The 27,447-nt window shown below is 31.0% G+C and overlaps 7 protein-coding genes and 7 pseudogenes across 14 annotated transcripts, besides 8 other annotated features; 4 read left to right on the top strand and 10 right to left on the bottom strand.

Moving 5' to 3' along the window:
* Nucleotides 1–5,606: part of a mobile genetic element that runs on past the window's edge.
* Nucleotides 1,687–1,956, top strand: TVAGG3_0168230 (uncharacterized protein; the record flags this gene model as incomplete). The annotated part of the gene is made up of 1 exon (XM_051225203.1): nucleotides 1,687–1,956. A coding segment is annotated over one exon (270 nt), but the record flags the coding sequence as incomplete, so codon positions are not given.
* On the bottom strand, nucleotides 1,972–2,362 carry TVAGG3_0168220 (annotated as a pseudogene). Its single transcript has one exon. A coding segment is annotated over exon 1 (391 nt).
* TVAGG3_0168210 lies at nucleotides 2,431–2,859 on the bottom strand (annotated as a pseudogene). The gene has a single exon. A coding segment is annotated over exon 1 (429 nt).
* On the bottom strand, nucleotides 4,729–5,265 carry TVAGG3_0168200 (protein of unknown function, DUF4106 family; the record flags this gene model as incomplete). Its single annotated transcript, XM_051225202.1, has 1 exon — nucleotides 4,729–5,265. The coding sequence occupies one exon, from the start codon at nucleotides 5,263–5,265 to the stop codon at nucleotides 4,729–4,731; it is 537 nt and encodes a 178-aa protein (XP_051110188.1).
* A 290-nt stretch (nucleotides 5,607–5,896) lies between the features above and the next one.
* TVAGG3_0168180 (protein of unknown function, DUF4106 family) lies at nucleotides 5,897–6,142 on the bottom strand (the record flags this gene model as incomplete). The annotated part of the gene is made up of 1 exon (XM_051225201.1): nucleotides 5,897–6,142. One exon carries the CDS (start codon nucleotides 6,140–6,142, stop codon nucleotides 5,897–5,899), a length of 246 nt encoding a protein of 81 aa, XP_051110187.1.
* Nucleotides 5,897–6,142: a mobile genetic element.
* Nucleotides 6,143–6,554: 412 nt separating this feature from the next.
* TVAGG3_0168160 (protein of unknown function, DUF4106 family) lies at nucleotides 6,555–7,105 on the bottom strand (the record flags this gene model as incomplete). The annotated part of the gene is made up of 1 exon (XM_051225200.1): nucleotides 6,555–7,105. A coding segment is annotated over one exon (551 nt), but the record flags the coding sequence as incomplete, so codon positions are not given.
* A 2-nt stretch (nucleotides 7,106–7,107) lies between these two features.
* On the bottom strand, nucleotides 7,108–7,290 carry TVAGG3_0168150 (protein of unknown function, DUF4106 family; the record flags this gene model as incomplete). The annotated part of the gene is made up of 1 exon (XM_051225199.1): nucleotides 7,108–7,290. One exon carries the CDS (start codon nucleotides 7,288–7,290, stop codon nucleotides 7,108–7,110), a length of 183 nt encoding a protein of 60 aa, XP_051110185.1.
* A 339-nt stretch (nucleotides 7,291–7,629) lies between these two features.
* Nucleotides 7,630–8,568, bottom strand: TVAGG3_0168140 (annotated as a pseudogene). Its single transcript has one exon. A coding segment is annotated over exon 1 (939 nt).
* A 1,309-nt stretch (nucleotides 8,569–9,877) lies between these two features.
* Nucleotides 9,878–9,907: a terminal%2Cinverted (terminal inverted repeat of MuDR-3_TvMULE3 transposon ID:TVAGG3_0168130).
* Nucleotides 9,878–10,745: a mobile genetic element.
* Nucleotides 10,716–10,745: a terminal%2Cinverted (terminal inverted repeat of MuDR-3_TvMULE3 transposon ID:TVAGG3_0168130).
* Nucleotides 10,746–13,690: 2,945 nt separating this feature from the next.
* Nucleotides 13,691–25,328: a mobile genetic element.
* Nucleotides 15,111–16,006, top strand: TVAGG3_0168120 (annotated as a pseudogene). Its single transcript has one exon. A coding segment is annotated over exon 1 (896 nt).
* TVAGG3_0168110 lies at nucleotides 18,019–19,026 on the top strand (annotated as a pseudogene). The gene has a single exon. A coding segment is annotated over exon 1 (1,008 nt).
* Nucleotides 19,294–19,683, top strand: TVAGG3_0168100 (annotated as a pseudogene). The gene has a single exon. A coding segment is annotated over exon 1 (390 nt).
* On the bottom strand, nucleotides 21,251–22,126 carry TVAGG3_0168090 (uncharacterized protein; the record flags this gene model as incomplete). Its single annotated transcript, XM_051225198.1, has 1 exon — nucleotides 21,251–22,126. The coding sequence occupies one exon, from the start codon at nucleotides 22,124–22,126 to the stop codon at nucleotides 21,251–21,253; it is 876 nt and encodes a 291-aa protein (XP_051110184.1).
* A 22-nt stretch (nucleotides 25,329–25,350) lies between the features above and the next one.
* On the bottom strand, nucleotides 25,351–26,126 carry TVAGG3_0168070 (uncharacterized protein; the record flags this gene model as incomplete). The annotated part of the gene is made up of 1 exon (XM_051225197.1): nucleotides 25,351–26,126. A coding segment is annotated over one exon (776 nt), but the record flags the coding sequence as incomplete, so codon positions are not given.
* Nucleotides 26,127–26,687: 561 nt separating this feature from the next.
* On the bottom strand, nucleotides 26,688–27,326 carry TVAGG3_0168060 (annotated as a pseudogene). Its single transcript has one exon. A coding segment is annotated over exon 1 (639 nt).
* Nucleotides 27,327–27,374: 48 nt separating this feature from the next.
* Nucleotides 27,375–27,404: a terminal%2Cinverted (terminal inverted repeat of MuDR-2_TvMULE3 transposon ID:TVAGG3_0168050).
* Nucleotides 27,375–27,447: part of a mobile genetic element that runs on past the window's edge.

Genomic DNA, 27,447 nt, shown 5'->3' with positions numbered 1-27,447 from the left:
ACGAAGTGCAAACCTTCACTTCGTGTCATAATGTAAAAATAACGCTAATTTTTTATAAAATTTGACGAAGTGCAAACCTTCACTTCGTGTCATAATGTAAAAATAACGCTAATTTTTTATAAAATTTGACGAAGTGCAAACCTTCACTTCGTGTCATAATGTAAAAATAACGTTTTACCATGTAAAACGCTTTGAAAAAAAAACAGGTGAAAAAACAGGTGAGAAAACAGGCATGAGATCTAACCTTCTACCCTAAAATATATTTTTGCTGAATTCAGCACAAAAATCTGAGTAAAATGGCATTAAGATTGCTTCCCTCGAAAACCGAGAGAAGAGATTCCGTATGAAAACAGTGAAGAACAGCGAGTAGGTAAGAAACCTTAGTCGCCAAAACTCTATGAAAACAGTGAAGCACAGCGAGACCGACTTCTTTCGGGGTCGCCTAAAACTCATGAAAATCGTAAAAATTTGCCAAACGGTTTGAGAGGATATTATGTACAATACTTACATTCAAAGAAGACTTACCGCTACTGAAAGAAAAAATAACAGAGTATTTTGACAACTTCAAACAAGTAGGGTAGATGAACTCTTTATTTTTCAAGCTTGACTTTTTACAATTTGAACTTTTTTGCGTAGATATGAATTCTGAAAGAAGTATGAGGGTCTTGTATGACTTTGTACTTCTCCCATAGTTCATGTCTGTCAAACTTACCTGCCATGGACTCTTTCATAAGTTCCATGAAATCGTCTTCGGACAATCCGGGGAAAAGTATAATGTCAGTATATATTCTCTTTACATCCTTACTTAAACTCTTGGCTGTCTGTACACATATTACGACTGAGATGTTAAAGTGCCTAAGTTTCTTAAGAATTCGACACATGTCTTGTTCTCTGTTCTTTAACAAAGGATGAGAGGCGAAATCATCTAAGATAAGAAGACATCTATGGGGTAAGTCTTCCAATCGTAAGATTGCAATTTCTCGAAATGTATTCTATCTCTTTCTGTTTGTTTCTGAAGTGTTTCTTCTCTAATATCTCTGCATTTCCTCATTTGGTCTTTAAACTTAGAATTTATATACTCATTTATAGCATTATACTTCAAAACTCTTCTTTGTACTTCTTTATCCAATCTAACAACTCAGTATCCTTTATACATACTAACTTAGACTTCTTTATAATATCTTTGAACGAATTGACGGTTTGGTCAAATTGACCAGAAGTACTACAAATGACTACTAACTCATAGAATGGGTTCTTCTCATCTAGTTCTTGTTGTTGTGCAGCCATTTTAAGATAAGTGAAAGTCTTACCCGACCCAGGTGGTGCAATTAGACCTGTATATACCATTCTGAGCAAATAAGAACTTGTCATGTATAGGCTTTATCTGAGCATTTTCTAACTTCCTCTTGTTCTTGTTTAAAACATTCTCAAATTTCTTGTTCAATGTCAGCAAACTTTTTTTCTAACATATTTTAGAAAAATTAAAATTTTTATCTTTTAGAAAATGTCTAGCGATTTCGCTATCTATATTCGAGACAAACTTTTGACAGCAAAACATCTGTCGACCATAAAATCTTACATAGTGTAAACAAGAAAGGTGAATTTGTTCTAAAGTTCTGTTTCTGGGAATATGACAAGAACCATAAAACATTAAGCAGAGCAGTCTTAAAATTTGTCAATGACAGACTTGTTGACAGAGATGACGCCGATTGGAAAGATGAAGTCCAACAAAAGTTCTTAGAATGCAAAGAAGACACATGCGCTGTTCTTGAAGATGAAATAGAAAACAGAATAGAAGAGCTATTAAAGGACAAAGAACTTTTACAGAAATATGGTTCGGAGAAATTTGACATATCTCCACCAGAAAAAGAAGAAGAGAGAAAAGAAAGAAAAGAAAGTAGAAGAAGAGAAAAAGAACCTGAACCAGTTCCAGAGAAAAAGAAATTTGACATGTAAAAAAAAATTTTATTTTTAGAACATTTCTGGGTCAATGTCAATGTTCTCTTCCTCTTTAGGAGTAAACACTGGCTTAGACTCTAAAATCTTTTTACCCAATTTACCTTGAACTTCAACTATCTTAGACTCATAATATTCATAGTCGTCTGCTTTCTTTGGTTCATAAGGTATAACAAGTTTGTATGCTTTGCCTTCTTTTAAGGTTTGAGAACCTTCTGTCAAAACTTTCTTTGACTGCTAACAAACCTTCTATGTCTAAGTCTTCAAATTTCGCACCATTTTTAGTCACAATAGCAAACTTAACTGGTTCGATGTTCCAAACTTTGCTGAATGAAGACTTTTCAAAATGGTAGAAGTAAACATTCAAATATGTGAATGGGTCTAGTTCTTCTTTAAGTCCTGACATGTACTTGTTTACTGAGATGAATTTTGCCATCTTTTTCTATCGGATAAAAAAATATTTTTTTTTAAAATTTACTCATAAAAATTTTTCTTTGTATATACACCATTCTGTACGTCTAAAAGACTTTTGACATTTGCCAAGAATGTTCGTTTAGACGCTGTCATATAACCATATTCTTGACAATATTGTTTATACGAATCGTACAATAACCTTTCATCTAATGACACAAAGTCAGTTTCATCTATGAACAGTTCATATACACTCTTGTTTGCTTCTAACAATGTTTGTCTCTCTTCGGTATGTGGAATTTGTCTTGGATAACTTTGAAATATCTAATGTCATAAAATATGAGAACAAGTGGTTGTAAAAGTCAGATGTCAAGTTTCTGCTAAGTCGTCAAAATATTCTGTATCTTGCATATGAGAATCTGACGTTCTGACAACTACATATCTTCTGTCAGAACTTTCTAACTTCATCGGAACAGCATTGTTTGAAACCATAATGAAGTTTGCAACATTTTCACAACTCTTTGGTCTTTATACTTTCTTTCAACAACTCCAACTTTGTCTGTTATAAGACTCTTCAAAGCATCTGAGTTCAAAACTTTTGTTGTATCTATACTTTGAAGTTCATTGCAAACTATAAGTTTCATATTCTCTATTGAGGAGTTAAACTTGCCACAGATGTTTTCTAAGTTTGTCATATTCGGGTTCGAATAGCCTCTAACAGTTTGCATAATATCTGTAAAGAATGTGTTCTTACCAGTTCCTTGTTTTCCAATTATAATGAGAGCAGTTTCATTTTAGCACTTGGATGTTGTAAGATGTTTGCAAACCAACATAAGATATACTCATAGACTCTTTCGTTTCCATTGCATATAATTTCTTTGACATGGTCTAACCAAGCTTCTATAATATTTTCTTTCCATTCTACTTGTTCATATTTATATCCAGTGAAGATAGAATAGAAGTTTGGAGAAGGTGTATAGAACTTTATACCTCGAACTGAAAAATCTTCTAACTTTGACAATAAGATATCCCAAGCATCTACATCTTCATGCCAACTTGTACGACTTTTATTTTCTTAAGTTTCTGTCTACATTCTTGTTCTGAACTATTGTCGCTTTAGGTTTGTTAAAGACTACATCCCATTCTTTCATAACATAACATTCTGGGGCAGAGTCGACATAAATGACTAAACGTTTCAAATTCTCGACTGCTTTGTTATAGTCTCGAAATGGACACATATTTCTGAATGCTTGGAAGTCATAAAAATCTGAAACATCTATTCTGTACATTTTTATAAAAATAAAAAAAAATATTTTTTTTATTCTTGACTTTGTTGTTGCATTTGTTGCATTTGTTGTTCTTGAGCTATTTGTTGTTGAAGTTGTTCTTGTAATACAATACTTTCACCAGTTGCATCTTCCAATTCGAACTTTCTGCCGTCATTGACAAATACATAGGACATAAAAGTTTTACAGGAACAAAGTTTGCGTCAACTAATGTCAACGTTATACTTGCCAAAGTGTTTGAGTTCACTAAGGTTGAAAATTCTGCATTCGAATGAACAATAGGCAAACCAGCAGAGAAAGTATTGTTTATACGCATAAGTATCTTTTGGTCATAATAGTTTCTGTCGACATTCGAATAACACTTTGAACCTAAGTTTGAAACAATATATAAGATTGGTGTGCTTAAGTCAATGGAATAGACATTCCTTGTATGACACCTTTTCCTGTTATAGGAAACTGTTGGTAGTAAAAACCAGAAATAAGTTTTGTATTATAGCTCATATCGTTTATAGTAAACTCAGTCGGACATCCAAACATAATGAAACCTGCTCTAGTTGCAGCACATGTTACACCCGTCCTTAAAGTATTAAATAAGTCAACAAAACCTGTTGGTGGTATATCTGAGTAAGTATCTTCAAAGGAGTATTTTTTACCATTCACAACAATAAAGTTCTTCTGGTGTCAAAAGAGCAAAACAGGCTTTAGTCGTCATTGTGTTTAAGGTTAGTTTACAATATCGTCCTTGAGGACTTTGTAAGTTTGTTGTTATAGAATTATATGACTCAGGGTTTTTAGTCGTAATAGTATAAACCATTATGTCTTCTGCCATTTATATATATTTAAAGTTTTTCTGAAAGTGGAGAAGAACTTCATCTAAACTTTCACATGGCGTTTCTTGAAGTTCTCTGTCTAAGAAGTTCAAATATTTTGTAAAGACATAGAACTTTCCTTTGTCTACACGAACAAACAAAACAGGGTCTTTCATATCGTTCAAAAGTGTGTAAAGTCCTTTACATGAAATAAAGTCTATATTATTTTTCTTCAAACATCTTTCAAGAAGTTTTGACATTTTTACTTAGCAAATAAACTTTAATGAAATGTTGTGGTCGTCAAATATTTTTATAACGTCTGGGAAACTATACTTTAAGTTCAACGTTTCACCTCCTTTCATAACGTATATCTTGTCAATGACATTATATGAAACACCACAGCAACTAATGTCGGGTTCTATTTCTTTGATGTTTATATCGTCTGCCTCTGTCAAAAGTTTCAATAGTTCTTTCAAAACTTCATGAGGTGCAATGACATATGAGTTCACTTTTACAGGGTTGTGTTCGACCAAGTTTAACATTATACTTAAAGCTTGACAAATCTTCTCCTGAGTTTGAAGTTTGTCTTTCAGTTGTTGGTAGTCATTTCGAATATCTGCAACAGAACTTAAGTCTCTGCTAACTTCAGGATATGTTGGTTGTTCTTTTACAGGAACAATTGTTATACCATCTTCGTCTTCGTATGGTTTCCCCACTTCAACATCTCTGTCTTTGACATTGACAACAACACTTTGACTGTTTGTTTGAGTTGGTGAATTTAACTTCACATCTGCCACCGCCATTAAACCTTTTGAAACACTTACGCTTCTATTTTTCGGAAATGACATTTTACTTAGAATAAAAAGATGGACGTATTCGGATATCTTTATTGAATTGAAGCAGAACAAAGTTTATACTCACAAACAATACAAATACATTGACAGAATAGTTCTTTACACAAACAATGGAAAATGTTATAGAATAGCAATATTTGCTGAACCAAAATATTTTCATAAAGCAAAGAAAGTTGGTATAACTGAAATGGTGAAAGTTCTTGAAGCAGACAAAAATATAACTTCAAAACTTACAGATATTACTAAAGGTAAGTTTATCTTACAATATTATGTCAAAACTGGCGTATTGTTTGCATGACTCTTTCCTGAGTTTCCGGTTCAAATATATGTTTTTGTAGCCATTCTGGTTTTCTTTCCATGTTACCAATAATATCTTTTGTGAATGGGAAAGCTTTTACCCAACGTTTCAGTCTTGCGTCATTTATTTCTGTAGTTGGTTTTATTTTGTCATGGAACATGTTTTTCAATACTAACATTTCATTTGGTACTGTCCATTTGAGTTTTCTTAAATATTCATCCCTTCTCAGTTCATTGTCTGCAAAGTAAGTTTTTATGACATTTTGCAAACTTTTTTGCAAGGTCATGTACAATAGGTTCTCTTCCTTCTCTTCTCCCTAACTTTCTTTCTAAACTCTTCACCAAATATACCATCTCTATGGTTCTGTGTAGTTCTTTGAGATAAATGTTCTAGAACGTCAGGTGTTATATTTCCATCAGCCATGTTCATTTCATACTGGTCCAAAATATCTGCATCTTTCATATCTTTCAATGGCATTAAAGCCGCGCTGAAAATACCAGCTATATCTGGTTCACCATTCACTTCCATTGCGTCTACAACTTCTTGGAATTGAGGTTGTAAGTTTATGAACCACCTATCCGGATTAGCTTTATGACCCCATCTCATTGTAGTTCCATAGTCTGCAGAAACAAAAGTAGGTTTGTTTCCATATTGGCTAGGTTCTGAATGAACTTTAAACAATGTTTCATTTCTATATGTTTTGGTGAAATTTAACCTTTTATTTTCACCGAGTTCAGCCAAAGATTGAACGTTATATGGTCGTAAGTAAAAAGGATTGTTGTATTTGCGTACATTTTCTTTCAGTACTTCCATTCTATGCTGAATATTTTCATCTGATGTTGGAGTCTTTTGTATGTCGGCGAACATTTTTCGATATTCTTCTACTATGTCAGCCGAATTTTTCTTAGACTCTTGGAAAGATTCCATATTCCCCGCATACACTTGTTGAGGGTCAAGATTTTTCGGCTGTTCCAAATCTTCATCTAGTTCTGTGAAGTTAGTTTCCAAAGGAGGGACTTGTTCGTTTCCTTCAGGCTCTTCTAGCTGTTGTTGCTGAACTATTTCTTCCATGTCTGGTTGTATCTGAACTTCTTCCTGTGGAGTTTCTTGTACCTCATCTGCTGGCATTTCATATATTCCGAGACCGTTTTTAACAAGTTCCCTATCTAAGTCATCCGGACTCATAAACCTTTCTTCTTTCGTTCCGTCTCTATTTTTTACGCGTTTCATGAAGAGAGTTGAATTATCATTTAGCTCTGACACCAAATATCTCGGAGTAAATTCAGTCATGTCATTTGGATGATATGCTATTAAATCATATCCCTTAGCGAGCTTGTATTTTCCAGGTTTGAAATTATATCCCATTTGGTGCTGAACCATAAAGCTAAATAGGTTCGGGTCAGTATTTCCTTCCTTGAACTTTCTAATAGCTTCTTTATATCTGTCACTAAAGTCAAGAGTATCTGGGTAACCATAGTCTTCCTTAAGCATTTTTAAGAATTCTTGGTTTCCTTGTTCTCTACTTCTTTTATGTCCTTGCTCTGTTTGTGGTTGTTGTGGTGCAGTGTTTTGAACTTTTGGTTGTGGTGCAGTGTTTTGAACTGTTGGTTGTGGTGCAGTGTTTTGAACTGTTGGTTGTTGTGTTGGTTTTGGTGCATGCCTGTGTCTGTGTCCATGTGACGATGTAAATGTTTTAGGTAGTCCTGGTGCAGGTGCTTCTCTTGGAGGGTTTGGTGGTATATAAGTTCCACTAGCTAGTATATAAGTTCCACCAGCTGGTATATAAGTTCCACCAGCTGGCACATATGTTCCATCTGCAGCATAATGTCCTACCTGACTTTTCGTTTTTAAGAAAGCATTTACTAGGTCTGTTTTGGTCTGTTGTAACTCTTTTTCTTGACTTTCCACAACAGTTGCTCTAACGGCGTCATAGGCACTTTGAACTGCCTGTCTCGTTGCTGCATCTGTTATTTTCGTCATATTTTGTGCTACTTCTCTTAACTCTTTGTCGAAACCTTCAGACTTCAGTTTCTTTCCAGATGAGAAGTCGTTCACTAGTTTCACCTTACTATGAAGAGCTTCGAAGGCGTTCTTAAAGTCAGCATTCATTAAAGCTTCATTTGAACTGTCTTCATCCGCTTGTATTTTTGTCCTTATTGACCCTATAAGTTGGGCTGCTTTAGCGTTGGCTTAGGCATCTAACCAGTCATTATTAGCTTTTATATATTCTGCGCTTTTCATTGCCTTTTGCATGGCTGCGTCGTTATTTTTACTTTCTTGTGCTAAGTTTTCATACTGTACGGTTTGGTTTTGCAACTGTAAAAGTTTTTCTGCCTTTACATTTGCTTCAACTTCTTTTTTATACTCATCGCTATCCATATATGTCTTCAGGGCTTTTGTTTTATTTCTTCATCTTCAGTACTTTATATTGAGTAGTATGGTTTTTCAAATTTATAACATCTTGTTCCATTTTTTGCTACTTCTGCTGCTTTTCCTGACACTTTTTTCGCATATTCCTCTGTACTTAGTTCTTTCAGTTGTTCTTCTTTCTTCTTTTTCTCTACGTTTAACTCATTGAGTTTCTTTGTGTGTCTGTCATATTCTAGTTTCTTTTCGTTTTCACTTATTTGTTTCTGTATGTCTATGTTTGACTTTTTGACATCTGTTATTTGATTTTTGAGTGAACTCAAATTCATTTGACTTTGAGGGTTATAAGCTGTTCCGTCTGCAGCTCCACCATAGCCTGCCATTTTCGCTAAAAGTGCCGCTCTTAAACCTCCACTCTGTGCACCAATAACTCGGTTTAAAAGCATAGGGTTGCTTGACATTTGTTGCAACATAGTGGGGTCATTCATCATTTGTTGTTGCAACTGTTGTTGTGGTGTCAGTTTTACTATTGGATGTTTCAATGCTCTCTTCCTCTTACGTATATTCTTACGTAGCTTACGTGGCATTTTAAGTGAAGTTAAAAAGCAGTTTTTGACAGATGTTTATATGACACTTTTTGTTCAGCACAAAAACCACTCGGTCAAAGTGTTGTCAGTTTTGTAAAATAACCGTCCTATCTTGTTTTAAAATGGAGAAAAGGCTTCTCAAAGTATACTTCCTTGGAACGCCCGTAACTTTTCCTGTAGCGACGATAGACCCTTACTTGTCCGGACAAAGTTATACTAAACATCTTCAGGGCTAGAGGGCACGAAGTGCCTGGAGGCCCCACTACCTTTTTTTTTTCATTTACACTCAGCCCATACATAATGAAATAAAAAATAATTTTTTTAAAAAAATAAACCATTAAAAAATTAACATTAATTTTAAAATAATTTATCTTTTATCTTTTATAAAAGAAGCTATATATAGATGATGTCAGATATTCCGCGATTAATTAAACATTGTTTAAATCCTGAATGGGTTAAACTTCAATTTAAAAATGAAGATTGTGAATTATTAAATGAATATGAAAGCCAAAATAAGCTAATGAGGTATAAATATAATGATAAAGAATATTTAATTTCATGGAATCAATGGAGTCATAATCAAAGACCTCATAAACGAGAAGAAGAAATTGAAAATAATGAAATGGAAATCATTGATGACATTAAAGAGGATGGAATTCCTAAATTTTGTAGAAAAACCTTTAGAACTAAGTTAGGAGCATATAAACGTAGAGTATTAAATCCTGAATATCTTAAACATTTATTTAAAAAGGAAGACTGTGAATTATTAAACGCTAATGAATATGAAAATGCTAAATCAAAACTGAGATATAAATATATTGGAAGTGATGAAAGGTGTAAAGATAAAGATAAAGTTTATTCAGTTTCATATAATAACTGGCACACGTTAGGATAAGAAAACATTTAGGAGATTATGGGAAATGTTCTGAATTCTTTAAATCTAGTATATACGAGAGAGTAAAAGAAATTAGAAATAATTATTTTCATGAATAAAAGATTCACTACCATAATGAAATAAAAAAAAATAAACTTTAAAAATTCATGTCTTACATTTATGAAAATTTATTTTTATTTTGTATGAAACCGATTTTAAAAATTTATGAATAATTTATAAAAAGTTTTTATTCCTACAATTCCTATATTACCATTAATAAAAAGAATATATTTTATAATAGTTTCATTTCGAACATGTTAAAATTTATCTGCATTTCGAAAAATTTTATTATAAATGATAATATAATTTATTAAATTAATATATAACTTATGAATTTTTACTTTTTGTATGAAATAAAATTTAGTATTAATAAAGGGCAAACCCAAATTTTAGCTAAAAGTGACAGGGGAAAAAACGTTTAGTATTAAAAAAAGACCGATGAGAGCTTCGTTCGAAATATAGAGGGAACTGAGAATGCGCAACCATTCTCAGGGAATATTGGATGCTATTCCCGTTCCCTCTGTATGGAAAATTGAGGTTTTCAAAGGGAGTTAAAATAATATCAAATTTATACTAATTTACTTCAAAATACAAAAGTATTTGACAGCTAAAATTAGTTACTTTAGCAAGCCTATCAATACCCTTTTACGATTATTGCTACTTTTTCGAAATAAAAGTAAAAACAAATTTATACTAATTTACTTCAAAATACAAAAGTATTTGACAGCTAAAATTAGTTACTTTAGCAAGCCTATCAATACCCTTTTACGATTATTGCTACTTTTTCGAAATAAAATAAATTTATTATCAAAAACCTTTTTTTCTTAGTAAAAATAAACGAAATTTTTTACCTTATGAACTTTTGATGGAAATATGCAAATTTAAAATAATAAAGAAAGCCGCGAGCGAAGCGATCGGCTTAGTTCGAAGATTTTGATTCAAATCTTTGCTGATCTGTAATTCGCGGAAGCCGCGAGCGAATCGAGCGGCTTAGTTCGAAGATTTTGATTCAAATCTTTGCTGATCTGTAATTCGCGGAAGCCACGAGCGAATCGAGCGGCTTAGGTCTAAGATTTTGATTCAAATCTTTGCTTATATTCCTTAAATTCTTTATGAAACTCGCAACAGTTCCATAAAACATTTTAAATTCTAAACTGTCGAAATTACCGATCGGTAATCACACCCTTCGCGGGTGTGTCACTTTTTACGGGTGTGTCACTTTTAGCTAAAATTACCCCTACTCGTTTATACTGGCAGAACTTCTACTGTTTCACTCAAAATTGAATACTTTAGCAGAACTTCTACTGGTAGAGTTTATACTGGCAGAACTTCTACTGGCAGAACTTCTACTGGCAGAACTTCTACTGGCAGAGTTTATACTGGCAGAGTTTATACTGGCAGAACTTCTACTAGTAAAGTTTCTACTGGTAGAACTTCTACTGGCAGAATTTCTACTGGTAGAACTTCTACGGTTATATATTGGTGTCAATTTTTTAAAAAATTTTGAATTCAATGAGTTATATCAAAAATAAAATTCTTGAATAGAGTAAAAAAATTTAAATAATTTATTTAAATATTTTCTTCTGACATTTTTGAATAATTTATTTTTTTAATTCGTAAGAAAATGAGTGGATCAAGATTCGTAACCGTCAATCAATTAATGGATGCTCTTTCACCAATTCTTGAAAATGTTAAACAAGTAGATGTTTATTTCGATGATTATGTAGAAAGTTTATTATAAAGGTAAACATAATATTAAACCCATTGCTTTTGCATTTGATAATAAATTAATTGAAAATGCAAAAATTTGGGAATTAATTCCAGATATTGAATATATAACGAATATAACTAATAAATGGTTCAAACGAATTCCAACCACAAAAGTTCTTTGTAAATTAATGATCAAAACCGAGGCCAAAGAATTTCATGAATTTTACATATCATCCAAATAAAGTTTCAGAACTAGAAAATGAAAACTTCAGAAAAAATTAAACGATAGACTTTCAAATGATCGTATTGAAAAAATAAATAAACTAGCAGAAGTTGCATTTAATAATGAAATATTTGATGAATATAACCTTGAACTCAGTGATGGGCTTTAAGGACCCGGGCTCAACGAGTCATGATTTATGAAATCAATAATTTGATTTATTCGCTCTTCAATAATTTCTATTCTTTTTGTTAAATCATCTATTTTCATTAATGAGGTGATTCTTGATTGAGGAATAGATTTCAAACTAACCACTCCTTTTATTTTTGAAATTTTGAATCCATCAACTTTAAACATTTTATTCAATTTACACGTTGTCAATTCTTCAAATAATTTTTTTATTAGCATAATAGTCATTAAATTCTTCAACAGATGAAAAAATTTTTATTTCAGTAATTGGTTTAACAACGTTTATTTTTTGTTGAACATTTTCACTTTCATTTATTTCTTCCTCCTCTGTTTCATTTATTTTTAAAATTGGTTTCATTTATCATTAAATAAAAATTAGAATATAAGTGATGAAATATATTTTTTAATTAATATTAAATCAGAAATGGCGGCAGGATTCTTTAAAAAATTATGGGAGGAATTAAGAAAGCTGCGGGTTGGGTTCATCAAAAGATTATTAAACCCGTTGCAAACTTTTTGGCACCAGTAGCGAAAACGGCAGGAACTATCATAGTGGGAGTATTAGGTACTAAAGCAGGTAATCCGGCGATGGGAGCACAAGCAGGTAACGCAATTGGTGGAATAGCTGAAGGAATACTTAATAAAATAGGGGGTAGATAGTGGAAAAATAAATAAATATTATTTTTATCTTAGTATCGGTTGAAGTCTTTGATAAACTTTTTCTCCTTTATTTAATATTTCTCTTATTGGGGCAGCTTTTGGTGTTATTGATTCAGCAACGTCACTAATTGCTTCTTTATTCTTAAATATCCAATTTGCTCCTTCTTCAATGTTTCCCAAACTTTATGCGCTCCTCTTTTTACTTTATCCCATAATTTTTTAAAGAATCCTGCAGCCATAGTTGATTATTTCATTAAAATTAAAAATTCATTTTCATCTTTTAATTTTGATTTTTTATTTATAATAAATGACGACTAACTATTTGGTGCCAAACACTAAACGATTAATGGAAATGTGTTTCATTCATTCGAAAGATAAATGAAATATTCGCAAAGAATGACGGTAGAAGATATTATAGAGAACTTGAAAGTTCATGCTATGACTCTGATGCTCCATATTTTGATGATAAACAAACTCATTTAAGAATTACAAATCCGGCTCATGATGTGAACCAATTAGGTGACACATATATTAAACGCAAAGTTAAAGCAACTCTAGTTTCAAATAAAGCTTTCACATGTGATGCCGCTTTTAAATGCATGCGTTTATTCGTTGGTTACAAATCATCAAATCAAAGCTTTAAACAATTAGAAGTAGAAACCGAAAGAGGTGATGCGGTTATCTTCAGATGGATTGCGCCCGTGAATCTTTCGCATTTGCAACATATAAACCAAAATCAGAAAGGAAAGTTAAAAAGTTTTTCATTCGTTATATAATATGTTCAAAAATATGATAACTCAGTATGTGGTAAATATATTGACCCTTCAGAAGTTTTCAAGAAGCAAATGAAGAAGTTGATGTCACTTTTGATATGATTATTCCGGTAAATGTTTGTTAGCATTTCAGGCGTTCGATGATTATCCTAAATCATTTGGTGATATCATTCTTAAATATTATGTTTTCAGGGATACTTTAGTATTTTGTCAGGTTGACCCGTTAAGAGTTGCTGATTTACAAAATTACGTTTATGAAAAGATAACTGATGAAAATTATGAAAAGATTATGAATCATTGTTTATAATATATGATCGCAAATTCCAACAAATCGGACTTCCTGCCAAATTAATTACAAGCTTTAGCCGCCACATCTGCTGACGCAACAGTTGATAATGTTATTATTTCATGCACAAAGATGGAAGTTTTAGAGGATAAATGCATTACACCAGGATACGGTTTAATTGAAGAATCAGTTAAAGCAATACCACGTTTATTCAGTAAGGAAGATCCATTCATGATTCCAGCTCAACATATTGACGTTCGTTCCACTAAATGGAGGTTGCATCACTCCTGAAGGTATCAGCTCAGATTTCTCATACGCTCTTCATAATGTTACAGATGTTGTGTTAACATTTCCGAAGAATGCAATGCAAAGAACAGTTTTTAGAAAATCCAATGCTTCGAGGTCTTCAGGTCACTATAGATTCCAGAAACTTCCCCGATCAAGCGATGACCACAGTGGGCGACATATTCTTTACACGTATGCTTCAAGCTTCTGATTTAGATGGAGTGAATGAATGCACAGAAGAATACGAGGACTCATTAACTAGACCACTGAATGATGATAATGGCACGCCATTAGCTAGAACATGGAAAGACCAAACTTCATTCTTATGCACTATTCCAGTTCAACGTGATGGAGCGGGTATATTCTTTGATGGATTAGAAACTTTCAACTCACAAGTTACAGTACAAGTGAAGCTTATCCAATCATTCAGGGTGAAATGACACTTACTGTTCAAAGGTGACAAATCTCCTCAGGTTTGGTTTACTAGGACTACATATTGGACATGGACACCGGATGAAGGTTTGAAATATCATCCAACAGGTACACCACCACAGTATAGAAGTTCATATGATGAAATATTGATGAATAGAAATGTTTAAAATTATAAATTTATTTTTGATTAAATGGATTTAAATTCATCCACCCCTTATGAAGAATTAGCGGAGTATATATATACATACGTAGATGATATGATTAATGAAGCATTGAGTGATAATAGAAATGCTCTATCTAAGGAAAAATTAATGAAAATTCCATATTCTGAATGTTACTTAAATTCAATCACTGCAGCAATTGGTAAACAGAATAAAGGTACAAACATTAACGATATTAAAACAAATTATCATTATTGCTAACACTTCCCCCTATTCACATGTGTTAATTTATATCAACCGTTCAGGTTCACCTTCAATGATACATTTGAATCTTTAAAGCATTTAATCAAAATTCCAATTATTTATTATCACAAGAAGAAGCAGAAGATTATTTAAAAAACTTTTTAATGTATAAAGAATTATATAATACAATCAAGAAGCAAGGATTAGAGGATAAAATTATTGATAAACAACGGGATGAATTATTTGAAACACTTTCTATTTCAAATTTTGATAGAGAATTTTTGCATTCACTCATTTTTCTAGATGATGCAGTGAAATCAAAACTAATAACAAATGAGAAATCATATTTTTAATCAGTTATTAACTCAATGTCGACACATTCAGTGTTCATTCTTATGGCTGTTCAATACTTTAAAGCATTAAGCACAAACATTAAATCAAATCTATCAACACTTTTCATTTTCAGTGGGTTTAGTCGTCAAAGTTGAACGTTATGCTTTATCAAGTGAATTTACCAATCAATTAATGAACTTTACACACAATATCAGCAATTAGGTGAACATGGAAAAATAATAGTTGATTTAAATAGGAAGTGTTAAATTTGATTAACTTTTTATGATTAATTTTTATTTTTTATTTATAATTAAACATGACAGAAATAGCAAATCTTCTACAGGTTCCATTAAAACAAGGGACAAACAAAAAGGGTGCATATAATAGAACCATGAAAGTTCCAGACGGAATGAAAATTAGTCCACATTGTTGCCGGTCTTCAAAAGGATGTTAAACAAATGAGAAACGTTTTAACATTACCAGAAGCTCAAGCATATGCCAAACGTCATGGACCAAATTGGGAAGCACATGAAGCAGACATTACAGGACCAAATGGAAAACCTGATGGTATAAATGAAGTTTTCGTTACTGATGGTCAAGGTAATATTAAAGTCATAAATGGTTATAAATTAACTATATCTGATTATCCTAAACGTAAAGCATATAATGAACGTTATCCTATGCAATTTGATGAAAATGGAAAAGCTGTTAAACAACATTTCGGAGAAGGTGAAAATGGTCCAATTCTTTCATACCGTCATAATCCATATTCTTATTTCAATGAAGAATTAAACGCTGTTGAAGAAGGACCAAACGGATTACCTCAATATGTTAATCAGTTTGATGGTCAATATGCAAATTTGAGACCTGAAATTCCAGCTAAGAAATTCTTTAAAGTTGCTTTATTCGATCCAGTGTTCAATGAACAGAAAGAAGCAATGAAAGCAGAATTTAAACCAATTCAAGTGGCAAGAATTTCTTCATCTTCACTTTCAGAAGCGTTCAAGGAATTGATAAAGAAACCATTTATTCTCAACAAGGTTATAACTTTGATTTAATTAAAGAAAGTGATAGACGTAAATTAGAAAAATCAGATGGTTTTAAGAATGCATGTAATGAAATGATTAAAGATATTGTAAATGATAAAATAAGACTGGAAGAAACTCAAACACTATCAATAACATAATTGGTGCAGTTACAAAGAAAGTATAAGCAAACAACAAGGATGAACTTGGGATATATACCGTAACAACTAAAATAAACTTTAAAATATTTTTCTTTTTTTTATTCAATTATAAATGAGAAGACGTTTACAAGTCAAAAGAACACAAACGCAAAAGCAGAGATTACGGTTGGTTATAACGTAAATGATGATAAATCAGAATTATTCAAAATGTTAAAGTTAATGTTAGCCCTGAATTAACAAGGTCAGCAACACAGTCCAATTTATTTAACTCGTGACTTACCGAAGAGAGGAGGAGCAAAATAAAGAAGATGAAGACCCAATCATTTTATCTGAACCCGGTAAAGAACCCGTTGAAATTCCCACTTATCCAACATACCCCCACCTCTTTCATCAAACATCGAGAACCCAGGAATCTACGATTCCAGTCGCAATGCGCCATATAAAGTAGACATTAAATTCTGAATTAATGAAAATTTACCGTGATATAATAATTAATAATTATGATTCAATAATAAATTTAATTGACCAATCTGGTTTAATTATTTTACCTTATGAATCATTAATTCACATTATCGCCATTCTTTGTGATGTTCAAGATTCAGACGTTAAGATTCAATTTTTCATAGATGATGAGGTTTCATGCTGCGGAACAGTTGCAAAAATAAATCCTATAAAGGATATTAGCACAATTAAGATATCAAAGAACGGAGCAACAACTGAACTACATTTAACTTATAATGATATTTATATATCATAAATAGTTGATGAATATAAAATATCACTTGAAAAATTCTTTGTTAAGGCTATTTAATATTCAAGCATTAACATTATCGAATAATAATCCTTTGAATCATAATCAATAATAATTGACCTTTCACCAGTTTTATCGTTTGTTTTATTTCTTTTTGTTCCCCACTATCCGATCGGTCATTGTAATTGTTTTTGTTATAGTATCAGCTTTATCTTTAACTTCAATCTTTTTTCCATCGGGATATTTAAACCAAAATTCCAAAAATTCGATAATGTTAATCTGTTCATATTTTAATCTATCAATTACATTTTTAATACCATCTGAAAATCTTATGAAATGGTCATTATATGGGTTTGATTGAACTAAATTTGAATGAAGTGAAATATAACCTGTTGATGAATATGACATTGACTCATATTTTCTGAAAACACTAAAATTTATAACATGAATGAATTTCTTATTCGTTGAATTTATGAATTCTTGAGGTAATCTTATTCTAGTTTTATTTATCACTGGAAAATAACGCTTTACCATATTTTTAATCGTAATAAAAATGTCAATTATCAATATTATTTCGAATAATAGTTGTGAATTAAATTTAACAGTTAGCGGAATTTATAATGTTACTCTCGTTTCTGTGAGTGGTAAATTTAATCCCATTCTTTTAGACCTTCAGATTATATATCATTTATTAAAGATGACCTTGAAAAAACGTTGATATGTATATAAATAATGTGATAGCGAAATGGGATATTAACATGATTTTAAGTTATTTAAATGAATCATTTATCGTATGGTATGAAGAAAATTTTAAATCAAACCCGATAAACTTTTTGAACTTGATGAAATAAATAACCTTATTAAATTTCCGCTGAAAATTAAATTTTGTACTCCTCATCTTCGTTCATTGTTGGGGATATTAAATTTTGAAAAAGATGTTGGGGATGTTTTGTATTCTGACACTGGTTCCAATTTCATTTTAATCAAATGTGATAAAGTTAATACCCCAATGAGATTTTCACATCAAACATTTAGACCCTAACTCTTACCCATCAATTACAAAACATTTTATCATCAACTTAAACACATTTTCTTTATCATATCCGTTTCAATTATCCGGGAATTCATTTATTCTTCATTCAAAAGATTTATCAAATATTAAATTTAGAATAACTGACCTATTTGATTGTGATTTAGAATTCATGAATTGAAAATATTATGGCAATTTCAAATAGAAAAATAGCTGATGAGATAACGGATTAAATATTTATTTTTAAATCATAATAAATGATTAAACAACAGCAACCACAGCAACTTAAGGCACAAAGCACCCAGGTCCCTCAGACCATTACATACGCCATATATGCATATAATTCAAGACGGCAGAACAAACGCAAAGGTTGAAATATGGAGATTTGGAGATAGTATTGAAAAATGACCATTTCGAATTCGTTTGCAAAGGTGGTGCAGTGATATCAAATATAAAAGAAATTTTATTATTATGAATTCTAAAATTAAAAGGTATAACGGATGATATAACATCAATTCCACCAGAAGACAGAGATATTACGCATTAAATGCATTTCCTAAAGTTTTGAAGATGGAAGATTTAATTTAAATGAGGAATTCATAGAAGGTTTCCTAAACGACATAATGAAGAAGGCAGATAAGGAATATGTGGATAGTGAGTTAAATAAGAAGGCAAATTTGGTTTATGTTGATGAAAAGATAATGAAATTAAAGAAAAGGTTGAATGGTATCATGAATGGACATTTGAGACTTTTAAAGTTAAAGCTGATACAGAATGGGTTTCGGGATGTTTAGACCTTAAAGCGGATAAAACTTATGTTAATGATAGTTAGGAGAAGAGAAAGGATAAGGAATATGTTAACGATGAGTTAGAGAAGAAGGTGGATAAAACATATGTTAACGAAATATACCAAAGTTTGAATAGGAACAACGAAAAATATTGAAACTATTGTTGGTGACTTTTTCTGTCAATGAAGAAAATAAATATTTTAGATGGCAGTTTGTACAGTCCTTAAAAAATGGTACACGGTGTAAACTCATTCCGAAAAATAACAATGAAATGTATGTAAGTTATAAAAAGAATGATGGCACACAAGTTAAAGTTCCATTAGACAACAACTGTTACTTAAACTTATATGGAGACGAACAAAAGAAATATTTAAGAGTTTATGAAATGGCAGATATGACATTGCCTGACCCAGCTCCAGCACCATATTATTATGACTATGGAGATGATGTCAGAACACCACATGTAGATGAACAAAAGTTAACATTATATTTAGATTATTATAGATATAAAGATATAATGCAATAGAAAAAACGAAAAGTATATTATTATACAGATGACAGAAATAAATATTATAGTCAAGATTTACCTACCCTGAAAACATAAGATTATATTATAAAAAATATTCTGACACAAACCAGAAGAAACCTGAAATAGTTACACTATATTTTAAGTTCAAAAGAGACAATCCTATAATATCTCATATGTTTGATTTAATGAACCCAGTAGGTTCTATTTATACATCTATGGATGCAAGAGGTCCTCAAGTAATGTTTGGTGTTGGTGCATGGAACAAATAGTTGACAGGTTTTTATTGTGCAAACTCTTCAAAGGAAACAGGGGGAAGTAAAACGATTTCAGGTGAAAATTTACCTGCACATAGTCACTACATAGATTTAAGCACATCTCAAGCAGGTTGGCATAAGCATAGATATTGGGATTGGTCAGCAATGACAAAAGGTAAAGGATATGATGTTAAAGACGATGTTAAGTTTGCCATAAATTGTTACTGGAGTGACACTCAGGGAGAAGGAAACCATACACATCACGTTTCAGGATATACACAAACAACGGGACAAAGTAAAGAATACATGCCATCTTACATGACAGTTTACGCATGGTATAGAGTTCAATGAATGAACTAAATATATTTTATGTCTGTAATTAATTAGGTAATGAAGTAATGGATGAACTGCAGAAATAAATGTTTACGTTAATGTTTACGTTAAGTGACTCAAAGAGTCCGGAGACAAAGTCTCATGTTTTAGGTTATTCAATAATTAATTATTTTTGAAGAACTGAAGGGGTCACCAGGTCACCAGGTCACCAGGTTATTTAACTTCTCTGAAAAAATGAGACAACATGACATTTAGACAACAACACAGGAGGAAGGCAGTTATGAATTATTTTTGAAGAACTGAAGGAGTCACCAGGTCACCAGGTCACCAGGTTAATTAACTTCTCTGAAAAAATGAGACAACATGACATTTAGACAACAACACAGGATTAATGCAAAAATAAATTCAAATCATACTTTATAAAGCATCATTTACAGGTATTTCATCGTCAGTAAATGAATCCTCATTATCGTTTGGTTTAGGGTTGTTAGATTCCCGACGATAGGTGTCTTGGAAGATTTGCCTGGTGTCATCATAGTGTCTTTAAATCAAAAATTTTATTTTGGAGTTAGTTATTTGATTTTTCAATAAAAAACATTTCTAAAACAAGAAAATAAAACGATAAAATATTTATATTTTATATAAGGATCTTATATATTTAAATAATATCATTTTATTTTTTTCATTGGTGTCTGTCAAACCATAATACACTATCAAAAATTCAATTGTCTTGCGGTTTCAAAAGACACCTTCAAATTGAACGATAGCACAGACACTATTGAATTTTACCCATTTTTATTTAGTTTTTACCCTTTTTATTTTTAAGAATTAATGACTGAAACAGCCGTTTTGCTATGACCTCAATCACTTTTATTTATTATTTTAAATATTATTTAATTTTATTATTGAATAGGCCAACTTATATTTGAGAAGCTCAATTTGAGACCACTTAATACATTGAAATATCATAAATATTGGAATATTAAAAAGTGTATTTTCAAAATATTGAAATTATAAAAATTTATAATACTGAAATTGAGACAAATTAATAAATTCAATGTTTTTTTTTGAAATAACTCTCAAATATTATTTTTTTGTTTATTTAATGATGAAAAATATGATTGCTTTAGTCAATCATAAAAACTAATTTAAGTTTAAAATAATGAAAGGATAATATGATTGTTTTTTTAAAATACAATTATTTTTTGATGTTGCAAGAATCTTTGAAAAGAATATAATATAGGTTCTATTTTTGTAAAATTTATCCAAATCATGTATTACATAAATTACGATTAAAACGATGAAAGAACCAAAAAGTGTGTTTTGTGTTTTGTTGTTGCGTGTTGGATGCGGGATCCTGTTATTTCCGAAATCGACAAAAAATTTGGAAATTTAATTTCCGAAATCGAAATTATATTAATGTTTTTAATATTCTTATATCAAAAGGATTAAAGTTCATTAAGAGAAAAACAATTCTTCTTCTTCAATCTATTGGCGCATTTATTTCTACACGCCAATAAGGAAGGGAAAATTATAAGACACCATGGTGTCTTCAAAACGCTAATTTTTGATATTTTTAACAACCCTAGTTTGGTTCAACCTGTTTATATAATCCTTTCATTTCTTCTTTCAAAACATAATACCATGTTTGTTTACCATCTATTTTTCTTTGTTTCCTATCACATTTATCCTTAATGCTCATTTGAAAATTCTTGTCTTTCATGTCTGATGGTTTGCAGAATAGAGCATTTTTACACGTCATACCTGCACACAATTCATCATAATGTGTATTTATCCATACATCTAAAGGATTTGTTGATAACTCGATTAAATCTTGTTTGGCTTCAGTCATCGGTATGATTCGTACATTAAATGATGAAAGGTCATATTGCATAAAATATGTTAAAAGGTTATCATAAAATTCCTTAGTGCATGAATCCATTAAATTCTTGAAGTAATCAAATTGACCCTTGAATTTACCATTAACCCTTAAAACTACGTATCTTCTGTCTCCAACTTCAATTTTGACAGGGTAGACGTTGTTAGTTACGAAAATGAAGTTTGCAACATTCTGAGCAGTTCTTCTGGGTTGATTCTTTTCATTAATTCTAATCTCATTATCCGTTATAATTGATTTCAAAGCGTTGAAGTTTGCGAGTCTGTCTTCACCTACATTCTTGAGTTCATTAAGTACAAGAAACATTTTATTTTCAACTACTGAGTTGAAATTACCCGTTAGCTCACTTATTTCAGTAATGTTTTTACATGAATAACCGGCGAGGAGTTCAGAAATAATGTCTGTGAATCTGTTTTTACCTGTTCCCTGAAGTCCTTTCAAAATAATTGCTGTTTCATTCTTGATTCCAGGATGTTGAATCATTGATGCAATCCAGCCGAGAAGGTATTTATACACTTCATCGTTATTATCACAAATGGCTTCTTTAATGAAATTCATAAACATCTCAATTTTTGAGTAATCAGGCTTTTCGAGAATGTTGTATTTATAACCCTGAAACGTTGAGAAAACATCTGGGGAATCAGATTTAAAGCAAACACCCTTAACGGTTAATGAGGATAATTGATTTAATAGTACGTCCCATGCTGTTATGGTTTTACCTTCTTCTTTAAATAATTTAATCATTTTGAGTGACTCTTTCATGTTTGATTGAAGAACGAATGATATTTGATTCATTTTATCATGAATATTATAGTCCTTTTGAATGAAATATTTATTTCCACAATCTACAAAACGGATTACACGTGATAAATCCTCAATGACTTCAGAACTGTTTTTATACTGATGATTTTCAGCCTTGCGTCTAATATCTGTTATCAAAAACGAGTCATCAAGTTTGATATCAAATGTTATTTTTGGCTTACGTAATAAAGGCAAAACGTATTCATCATAATATTCCTTTTGATAAAGTTTTAGAATCTTCACCAAAACAAATGGAGAAGTCATTAAATGTGCATATCTACTACGTGCTTTTTCAAAATTACTTTTTGCATTTTCAGTTAAATTGCAGAAATTATAAACGTTATCGTATGCTTCATTAATCAAATGATTAGGTAACGAATTAATTGCTTGAAACAGTGTGAATAATGTAACTTCTTTTTCTAAATTCATGTTTCCACCGTCATTATGTACTTCAAAATCACAGATGCCATCAACTATGCTCTGGGCAAGTTTATCGTCAATGTTTACATCTTTGTTTTCATTCATGATAGTCTTTATTTCTTCGTTCTTCTGTTCAACTCTTACCTTAATATTCAAATCATTTAATATATCGTTTACTGTTCTGGTTAATGTTGAATCATAACTTCCACGAATGAATGAGTATGTATTGATTGGTTCTGTTGCATTCTTGCGAACTCTTGAATCAGCCATAACCACTAAAGAACGTTTTGAATCATCCATAGAAGTCATGATATCAATATCATAATCATTGCATGAATAGCATTTAATCATTCTGTTCGAAACTGCATAGAAGAAATTAGTGTTGCAATAAATGTGAAGACCTCCTGAAGCGGTTTTAACGATAACATCTTTATCCGAAAGTTTTGATAAAATGTCTTTTCTAACTGTTTCTTTAAGTTCATCATTGTATGATTATTGATATCAACATCTATAATCGTTAAATTTGAAATTTTATTTACTAATAAAGCTGTACCAGTTTTCCTTCCTCTTCCTCCATCATGTTTGAGGTAGTTATGTAAATCAATCTTGTTTTCACCAATTCTTTCGTTGAGGGTTTTAGTTTCTGCCACAACTAATTCCTCAGCTAATGAATCAATAACTTGTTCATCAGAAATGATGAAGTTGCTGTTGCTGTTTGTTGCTGTCATTTATATAGGAATAAAAAAATAAAAATAATTTTAAAACTAACTTTATTTTTGGGTCATTTACACTCATTTACGATGAAGTCATGACAAATCATTTCCTGTGTTGTTGTCAAAATGTCATGAGGTTAGAAATGAGGTTAGAAATGAGGTTAGATCTAACCATCTACCCTAAAAATTATTTTACTCAGAATTTTGTATAAAAAAACAACCGCCGGAATTCAGACGGTTGCTATATTCTTCACAAAACATTAACGTAAACATTAACGATAAAATATATTTTTGTCTGATTTACACTCATTTACGATGAAGTCATGACAAATCATTTCCTGTGTTGTTGTCTAAATGTCATGTTGTCTCATTTTTTCAGAGAAGTTAATTAACCTGGTGACCTGGTGACCTGGTGACTCCTTCAGTTCTTCAAAAATAATTCATAACTGCCTTCCTCCTGTGTTGTTGTCTAAATGTCATGTTGTCTCATTTTTTCAGAGAAGTTAAATGACCTGGTAGCACATGGCAACATGGTAGCACCTTCGGTTCTTCAAAAATAATTAATTATTGAATAACCTAAAAACCATTAACGATAAAATAACTGATAACAAATTTTTATTTTTATCATAAATGAATACCCCACAAGCTCAAAATTTACCACGAATCATAACAAGGGAGGAAACGATAAAAATGATGCAAGAACATGTTAAAAATAACAAACCACTAAAATTGAGAAAATGCGGTTATGCAGTAATGATGGAAAGAGAGATGTTGTCAAAGAGGAATAAAAATTAAATTTGGATTGTTTAAAAATTCATCTTTATTAAATTCATCTCTTCCAATCAATTTATTTATTCTATTAAATTCTTTAATTTTGCTTCACTCAGTTTAAGGATTGAACGGTAAGTTTCTAATTTTTCGATTATTTCTTTATCGTTTTCAGTTCCATTAGTTTTATGGCATCAACCCCACCGCATTGTGGCTTCTTTTTGTAATAGCATATTTTTGATTTAATTCTATTTAGTTTCTTTTTATATTCATCGTCTGGACTCTTGACTGCTTCGTTGTCACTCATTTCTTACGAAATAAAAAAAATTAAATATTATTTAAATATAATGGAGTAATAAAATAAATCGGAATTTCTATTAATTTATTGTCAACTTCAACTAATGCATTGCCGTTAATATATCTAACAAATTCAGCTATTGTGTCAAATCTTCGTCTTCTTTTGTCATTGATTTATCAGTTTTTCCATAATCGAGATGAATCAAAACTTTATCCCCTTGTTTAAAATTCATGAGCCCCGAATTAATTTGTTCACGTTTCACATCATTCAACCTTTCCATTTGCTTTCTAATATATTCCCATTCTTTTGAAATATCATTTTTCATTTCCACTGGTTTCATGTTTATAGTTCTATGCCATGTATTATTGTAATAATATACTAACTGTTGTATGATGGAGTCATGATTTCCATCCCAGTATATCTGACCGTTAACCCCTAACGCATCTCTAAGAGTTCTCATTACCGCATCAACTATTTTATTATGAAACGTATATGGAGAGGATGAGAAGAAAAAATTAATTTGTGGGAAATAATGAGTCATAGCTGCCTGAAATCCTTTATCACCATCACCCCTGATATTATCTACTCTTTCATGATCTAGTAAGTATTGAATAGCTCTTGTTGTTTCCTGTTCTGTTTTCCCTTTCACCGGAATGCAATATAAATATCTAGTGTTAATGTTAATGGCAAATAAATAAGTAACGTTTCCTTTTGAATATTCCAGATGATCGATTTCGTATGAATATGGATATGGTGCAAATGAAGGGCGACTAAATTTTTCCTTTAACGGTTGAATTTTCGGGTCAATTGGTTTATTTAATATCTTGAAATCCTTTTTAAAATCTTTTTGCTTCTTTAATGTTTGAAATGGATATAATAAAGTGAATGATGAAGGATTAACTGAAGGAGGAGGCGGTACTGTCGTTGGAGGTTTTGGTGTTGCAAGTGGTTTAATTTTATCTGCTTTGATTTTGGATTTCATTCCTTCCTTCATTAATTCTGGATGTATTCTATTCATTTGTTTTAAATATGCTGTATATAAAGGTTTGATATACTTTCCCGCTTCGAGTTTATGTTGAAGGATGAATTCCAAAAGTTGATCTTCATTTAAAAGTCGGGCTGAATATGGTTTAACTAATGAATCATAAATTAAAGCTTGTGCATCATTTATGGTCTGAAGGACCTGGGTGTTTTGTTCCTTTTGTTTTTGTTCCTTTGGTTTTTGTTCCTTTGGTTTTTGTGGCTCAGGATTATATAATTTATATAATTCATCAATATCTTCTTCTGTTAATACTTTATTTTTGAAATCTTTCAATTGTTTAAGTTGTGATTTAGTTTTTCCCTTTGAATATTCATTATTTTTAATTTTGTCTTTAATTTCAGAAATTATTTTATTATGATATTTCAAAATTTCATTTTTATAATATGGATAATAATATTCCATATCATCACCCGTTATATTGTTATCATATTTTTGGAGATATAATTTTAAATCGCAATAACTAAGAAAATTTTGATTAAGTACTAAATCATCAATTAAATTTTTTAAATCTGTGTTATCCATTTATATAAAAATAAAATCAATGTTTTAAGGGTGCCCACCTCTTTGAATCATAGTATCAAAACCATCATTAACGGTTCCTTTTGTCTCTTCTGTGGCATTTCATTAAAAATAAAATTTTAAATAAATGGCATACAACATCCATTTTCACAACATACAGCCTTAGTGTGTGCTCCTGTTAATGCAGTCTTACCAATTGTTAAGCGAGTCATTGACCCATTTTTAAGTTGTAAATTAATATTCTGACCATCAAATATCAATTTATCATTTATTATATCCAAATAATTTTTAGGTGTTAATTGTTTATTTTGTCGTAAACTAACACCTTTCATTTTTTGTGCAATCTTTTTAAAATCACTTCCATCAATTGAACCGTTGAATGATGTATAACACTTAGGACATAAAGCAACCATGTTATCACCTTGTTTCTCAATTGCTAAACCCAATAATTTTTTCTCATGTGCTTTTTCTTCAGCTTTATTCTTTAATTTAGGTTTAAATTTCTCATCAAAACAGAAGAAATCAAAAGGTGCGAATTTGAAAATGTTTTTATCATAAAATTGTTTATCGGTAACAATTGCTTGAAATGCTTGAGTGTTAGGAAGATTTGGGTCGCCAGCGATTTGCCCAATAAGATGAATCAGTATCACCTTCAATGAAATGAAAACGATTAACATTCAAGCATTTATACATAAAATCATAAATGAAAACCAAATACCAGTATTTTGCGTTATCTAAAGTGAAGAATGCCTCTTGTAAACATGTATCACATCTATAAAATCTATCTTTAAGCATCACTTGATACGTATCCTCTCCTATTTCTCTTATGTTTTTAAACTTATTTGACATACATGCAACGCGTGACTTCTGTGCATTCATTATTTTAGTCTTTGCGTAATTTTGTGTATTCATTGCATCGTAACCATATGATCCATTAAGCGAAATCTTGCAAAATAAACTTTTTCCTTTATTTCCTTCTAATTCAGCCTTTTGTCTTTCGTTCATAAATTCTTTCGCAAATTCATTAAAACAAGTGTTTTTAGTAAATGTTAAAATTGATTGAATGTCATCAATGATAAAATGAAATCTGTCTATTAGATACCATAGATAATAAGAAGAAAATGGTTGATATTGGTTGTGTGTTGATGCTAACTGAGTTAATTTTCTCTGTTTCTGGTCAACTGGTAGATTGTTTGATTTCATGTAATTATACATAAAACTGCCAATTGTTTTTTCATCTGTGATAATATCGAATATATAAGAATTTCCGAAAAAGTGACACCCAAAAAGTGACACTTTCAATAGGGAGTAACACTTAAAAAGT

Source organism: Trichomonas vaginalis, chromosome IV (genome assembly GCF_026262505.1).
Source record: "Trichomonas vaginalis G3 chromosome IV, whole genome shotgun sequence".
NCBI lineage: Eukaryota > Parabasalia > Trichomonadida > Trichomonadidae > Trichomonas > Trichomonas vaginalis.
The sequence above is the reverse complement of the archived record's forward strand: the minus strand, read 5'-3'. Positions and strand labels throughout refer to the sequence as shown.